Raw genomic sequence first — 6693 nt, forward strand, 5'->3', positions numbered from 1 at the left:
CAGGCGGCAGCGGCACTGGGAGCGGAGCTACGGGGAAATCTGGAGTGCAGCCCCCTCCGTAGGCCCTCACCCAGCGCCACTGCCACCTGCCCTGAGTCCAGCCCCTGCAAAGGAGAGCCTGGTAGAGCCCAGGCTACAGCCTGCAGTGCAGATCCAGGGTCACATGCCTCTCCCGCCCTACCCAATGCCCTCCTAGAGTGCGTACAGCAGTGGGAACTGCCCACCCCCCGCCACACGAGCCATGGCTCCATCCCGCATCCACCCCACCCTGGCTGGGCAGTGCCTGTCCCTGCCCCCTTCCTTCCTCACCACCGGGGGGCGCTGACCTGCCCCCCCACCGAAATCCCTTTCACAACAGACTTGCCAGTTGCACGCTGCCAGATTGTGCTCCTTGCTGCTTGCGTGCTGCACTGTGGCTGTGCGCATGCATGGGCATTTATTGACCAAATTATCGGCCACTGTGAACGACGCGTGCCCCCCGAGACTGGGGGGACATGGCGACCGCCCGCAGGTGGCAGTGTTGACAGCAGGGGCGTGGTGGCAGCAAGCAGGGTGTTGAGCGGGCTGAGTGGGGAGCTCCCGCAGGCAGCAGCAGGGGTGGGGGGTTGGTGGCGATGGCCAGCAGTGATCAGGGACCCCCTGCAGACACCACCAGCAGTGTCGGTGGTGGGAGGGGGGGAAGAAGTGTGAGTGGCAACCACCTACATGCACCCCCCCCACATCACCAATGTCAGCCACTTCAGGCCGATTTCTGACACAGCCAATTTTCTTTATATTGGTACCAATCCAATATTGGACCGATGTATCAGTGCACCTCTAAGGGTTATAAAAGAAAACTTTTATAAATTACTTCACAAACGGTACCTATATTCAAATAGGTTGCAATACATATTTTCTAACAGTGATGCACCATGCTAGAAAGAAGCTCCTTGTTCTGTATGTAGTGGTTGAACCCAGAGCTCCAAATACTCTGAGAGAAAGGGACCAGAATAATAACGATTGTAGTAGTTGGAAATACTCCTTTTGATTCATTGATCTGTCTACTGAGTGCCTCCATAAAGAAAATTTACTTAGTGAAGAATGAAGAACTGAAAATCTACTTGTTAGCTGACAGATTACGCTCAGATGTGCAAGGACTCATATCCATCACTTGCAACACTGAAAATGTAGTTTGCTACAATACAGGACTTACTAGAGATGGAGAAACTGTCCCATCAGGTTAGATTAGTAGACAAGAGATAGAAGAGGAATGGATATTTAAAAATATGGAGTCATTCTTGATTTATGCAGAGAACAAAAAACTCACCTGCAAGTAAGTCAGAGTCTCTAGCCAGAACATCTGAGTATCAATGACTATTACTGAATGTCATATTACATATATAATCACTATATTGAGAGGTGATCATTTATAATAATTATCAGATATTATATCCTTTGTAAAGATGTATTAACTGCACATGCAAGTCATGTGTATTTATTCTGTGTTGCAGTTTTTTCTGTAGTTACCCAAATTAAAAAAAAAAAAATCAAGTTTAAAAGGAAAAGAAGGAAGCTCTCTGTAATGTGGATTCAGATTCTTACCTCTTCCCAGCATGTCAGCTCTTTGTCCTGTAGGCCAATCGTCCACATATCATTTAACCTAAAGTATAATTTTAAAATATTCAGATATTAAATGGATTAACATTGTAATTGCTTATTTTAGGCTTCTGGGGTTCTAAGAAGAAAAGACCTAAGTCAGCAAGAACAGTCCAAATCTTCTAACACACTAAGAATTCCCTTAACTGGAGACTGATGGGTGGAATAAACACAAAATCTGCTAAAGATTTTTGTACCTACTACGATCACCCCGTGTGAACCTGGGACTATGTTACACCAGTCTAGTTGCTTCTGTGCTACAGCAAACAGCATTTCAGAGCAGGTCTGCTCTGAATAGGAGATGGGGGGGGACAACAGTCAAGGAACCTCAGGGTCTATACCATCTTCCAGATTCTATAGCTGAAGCTTAAGAGATGAAAAGAAATTTCTGACCCTCACCAAGAGGCAGGAAGAAAATAAGAAGACAGACTGCTGAAAGGAGCATAGGTGAGCACCGAAACCTACCCCACACTGGGAAATAAGACCAAGCTTAAGAATTGATTCTAAATCCCTTAGTTCTGCATCCTTACTGAACTTTTCATCTGCCCTATAAACTAGAAGATTTTAGGATACAGTCCTACCAACTGTAACAAATTTCACCAAGGAATAAAGCCAAACATACTGTTCTTCCTTTAATCTGGTTACATTTTTGTAATGAAGTGCTTACTTTGTCCAGTGGGTTTTCAGCAGCTTCAGAAGGCCCTTCCTTTCCCATTCACTAAAATATACTGAATCATCTCAGAAAGTTTGGAGGGTTGGAACACAGAGATTACTTTTGAGGGCCCCTCTAAAACACATTACTTAAGAAACACATCACTTTTGTAGTGGTGTATGTACCCTTACAGCAGTACAAAATGTGAACATCCACACATTCAGGATGTCTGTAGCACTACAAAGATCCACCACCAAATTGGCAGATTGATTAAAAAAAAAAAAAGACTTTGTTTCAAACAGGAACTTCTTTGTAGGGTTATGTTTTGTAATGCTACATGGCATATGTGGACAGTTACATTTAACTTTGGGGGCAACCCCAAAGTTAAAGGGATCTCTTAAAAGCATTCTAAATAAACGACTGACTAAATGTTACAAAAAGAGAATTAGGAGAGGACAATTTGGTACATACCGAGCATTTCCATCATACCCTGCAAAGATCCACAGTTTGTCACTATACACTGTTGCACCATGAGCTGACCTTGCAACTGGCAATCTACAACAGGAAAATAAAAAACTTACCACCTTGCCTGCCCAACAGAGGTTATAAACAGTTTGATCAGTAGAGATTTGCACTTCAGGCTAGATATACCCTTACAACATGTACGAATGCTCCTAGCATCAAGCAGTTTGGGGGGAAGAAAAGGCTATCTGTTACTATGTTGCCAAGACAGCACAGATTTATGAAAGGATTCCCTAAAATGCATGCCTCAAGTTTTAGTGAACTGTTGTTGTCTGTTGATAGCAGATCTCCCCACAGTATGTATTTGGTTACAGATCATAGGAAGGAAGGGCTGGAAGAGACCTCATGAGGTCTAGTCCAGCCCCCTGCTCAAGGCAGGATCATTCCCAACTAAAACAGCCCAGCCAAGCGTCTGTTTGACCTGCTCTTGGAAATTTTGAGGGATAGAGATTCTACAACCTCTCCAAGTAGCTTGACCACCCACATAATAAGAAAGTTCTTCCTAATCTCCAACCTCAAGTTTCTCTGCTGCAGGATGATTACATAAAAATGTGTACTATAACAGGTCACAGATAAGAAAACTAAATCCCTTTCCATCTGCAGATTCTAGACTCCAACTTAATTCTGAAAAACCTAGTAACTCCATAGTAAAGACTGAACAAACGTTGTTTAAGTTTTCCAAGATATTCTGAAACCTGCATGAACATTAAATTGCCTTGAAAACTGCAATGCCTCAGGGGGGCGAGGTGAAAGTGATGGTGCAACTAGGTTTTCTGACATCCAACACCTGAAGTAAAAGACTTGTTAGTAAAATGGTCCCTTTCCTATATTTTTTATAGACATCCGAGATCAAGAAGTGCTGGACTTCAGATCCACTGCACCATCCCCAACTTTGATGTTGTGTATGGCATTCAGTTCCATTCTGTACCAGACATGGGACAGACCCCTGAGGAACCCCACTTAATGCCTCCTCCCAACTAGACACTGAGCCACTTGTCAAGCATCATACTTGTCAAGCATGATGTATCCATCTTACAGTACTTTCACTTAGTCCATGTTTTTTATAGCTTTGTAATAAGATTGTCATGGGACAGCATCGAAAGCCTTGTAACCCACTTTGCTTATAGGCATTAGACACGTATCTGTACAGGCAAAATTTCTTGAATATCATTTTAATACTGCTTCACAAAAAAGGCAGTGGTGTTGTGTTGAGGTAAACACTGAGTACTTGGGGCATGATCAGAACCACTAGTTAATTCTTCAGATATGCACAAAAAGGCCAGGCAGAAGCTGTCAATCTTAAGAAATGCTGTTTTTCATTTCTCTTTCTTTGGAATTCCTGGCAAAATGTCCCCAAATTTGGATAAATAAATCAATCCCACACCTCTATGAGGCGCATCAAATTTCTAGGCATCCCAAGAAAGAACATGGATTTTAGAACACTTTAAAAATGCAGCCTTTAATAAGGAATCCTTAGGGTTAAGCTATAGTGGAGCTGACCCTACTTGCTCACAGGCACAGGGGCTCATCACTGCTGCTGCTGGTCCCATAGACCCAGCTTAACAGGAGTCCCCGCCGTCCAGATCCAGCCCAGGGCCCAGGGTGAATTTAAAACCCCTGGTCTAATCAACTTTAAGAGGTCAGGCATCTTCATGACATCCCTACTGGAGAAAAAGCAAATTTATGGGGGAAGAACAACACACAGATCTTATTTGCCTCGCTATCACAGAACTGAAATACATGAAAGAACTTTGAGAAACTTTCCAATATAGCCCATTCAAAGAAAGCGGAAAGACTTGAGCAAGTAACAAAAGATTATAATGGAAAACGTTTTGCAACTTGAGAGGTAGTACTTCCTACTACACCTGTGGAACTGCCCATGAGCCTTTCAAAAGTACAGACTGAAAGGTACTTCTTACCTTCCTTCTGTCTTCCACTCTGTCCATTGGCCAGTTGCAAACTTATACTCAAAGAGATCATTTTTATTCTTCAAATTGGAGTTGGAGTAAATGTCTCCAGTGTAGCCACCTAGATAACAACAGTGTATTAGAATAAATTTCATATTTGGCACTATATACATTGGCCTAATCAACATACATACCTTAGTAAAGCTTAAGTTTAGGTCAACCCTAAAATAACATTTTATGCAAATGCTGGTTCAACTATTTCATAATAAAAGTCTAAAAACTATTCCCAATAATATGGGAGGTCTGAAATTAAATAAGAAAAAAAATGAGAATATTAATTATATTATGATGCTGCGGCTAGTAAAGCGACCAAAACGCTGGCTTGCATCCATAGATGCTTCTCAAGCAAATCCCGGGACGTCATTCTCCCCCTGTACTCGGCCTTAGTGAGGCCGCAGCTGGAGTACTGCGTCCAGTTTTGGGCTCCACAATTCAAAAAGGATGTGGAGAAGCTTGAGAGAGTCCAGAGAAGAGCCACGCGCATGATCAGAGGTCAGGGAAGCAGACCCTACGATGACAGGCTGAGAGCCCTGGGGCTCTTTAGCCTGGAAAAGCACAGGCTCAGGGGTGATCTGATGGCCACCTATAAGTTTATCAGGGGTGACCACCAGTATCTGGGGGAACATTTGTTCACCAGAGCGCCCCAAGGGATGACGACTAGGTCGAATGGTCATAAACTACTACAAGACCGTTTCAGGCTGGACATAAGGAAGAATTTCTTTACTGTCCGAGCCCCCAAGGTCTGGAACAGCCTGCCACTGGAGGTGGTTCAAGCGCCTACACTGAACACCTTCAAGAGCAAACTGGATGCTTATCTTGCTGGGATCCTATGAACCCGGCTGACTTCCTGCCCTTTGGGCAGGGGGCTGGACTCGATGATCTTCCGAGGTCCCTTCCAGCCCTAATGTCTATGAAATCTATGAAAAAAGATTCTGATATGCAGTCCTCTATCCAGACTTCCTTTGTTTAGTGAACTGGAAAAGAATCACTTGACCACTGGGTTACTAATGATAGTTTTGTTTTATTTTAAGAATAGAAGATGAAAGTAAAGAACTCAATGCTGAAGCCCTGGCTGTGGAGATGGGGAGGGGGAAGGTACCATCGCTACTGAACCAGAGATCTTTGACTTTGATTTATACTTCTTAAAAAGTTGAACATTCCCTAAAACCTGATAAATTATCAAACATATTCATCATTTAGTGTACACGAAGCTGGAGTTTGCTATTAGCTTACCAAACACAAACATGCTGCTCCCATAAACTACTGCTGAATGGTGATACCGAGGTGCTGGAGGACTCCCAGTAGTAAAAGCCCTGCATGGTGTGACAAAATTAAGTTTCACTTTTGCTATTTGTATGCTTCAAGTACACAACAGCAGTAGCTTGAGTTCAATGTAGAGATTTAGGGGGAGGGGCGGGGGGGGGAAAGAGGAAGGGCAAACACTTAATTGAAATGTTTATTTCAGTTTAATATGTTAGCATTTTTGTAGTTCTATACACTTCTTAATCATTCTGGACATGATGTTATGATGGATTAAACTCAATACAACACTTTGTCTTGTCTATCTAGTCGCCACAGCTAGCTTACAGTGGGCTTGCTGAGCTAACACCTACATGCTGACTAAATGAGAGGTTACTACCAGTGAAAATAACTAAAACAGAAATTTCTGCATGAAATAGCAGTCATGCTTAAGGATAAAGGCACTGCTTATGGCTGGTTGAGATCCAGTGGTGCGGTAAATAATGCAATTTGCTTGACAAAATGATGGCACATGCTGGCCACAGACACTTTGAGTGACAGGGACTGTATGAAGTCATGCAAAGTTTAAAGGTTAATGCTGAAATAAATTCTATAAGGTTCTGTACAGATACCAGGGGACAGTACAGAACCCACGACTCAGACGGAAGAATAAGGCTA

General features: G+C 43.1%; 1 protein-coding gene across 1 annotated transcript in view; it reads right to left on the bottom strand.

Moving 5' to 3' along the window:
• LZTR1 (leucine zipper like transcription regulator 1) overlaps positions 1-6693 on the bottom strand; it is a 48820-nt gene that overhangs the window by 39621 nt on the left and 2506 nt on the right. The window contains exons 3-6 of the mRNA XM_014526779.2: positions 6010-6089; positions 4729-4837; positions 2759-2842; positions 1582-1639 (exon numbers count right to left, since the gene is read on the bottom strand). Of these exons, the coding sequence (XP_014382265.1) occupies positions 1582-1639; positions 2759-2842; positions 4729-4837; positions 6010-6089 (331 nt within the window). The remainder of the gene's footprint in view (positions 1-1581; positions 1640-2758; positions 2843-4728; positions 4838-6009; positions 6090-6693) is intronic.

Source organism: Alligator sinensis, unplaced genomic scaffold, assembly GCF_000455745.1.
Source record: "Alligator sinensis unplaced genomic scaffold, ASM45574v1 scaffold1580_1, whole genome shotgun sequence".
NCBI lineage: Eukaryota > Metazoa > Chordata > Crocodylia > Alligatoridae > Alligator > Alligator sinensis.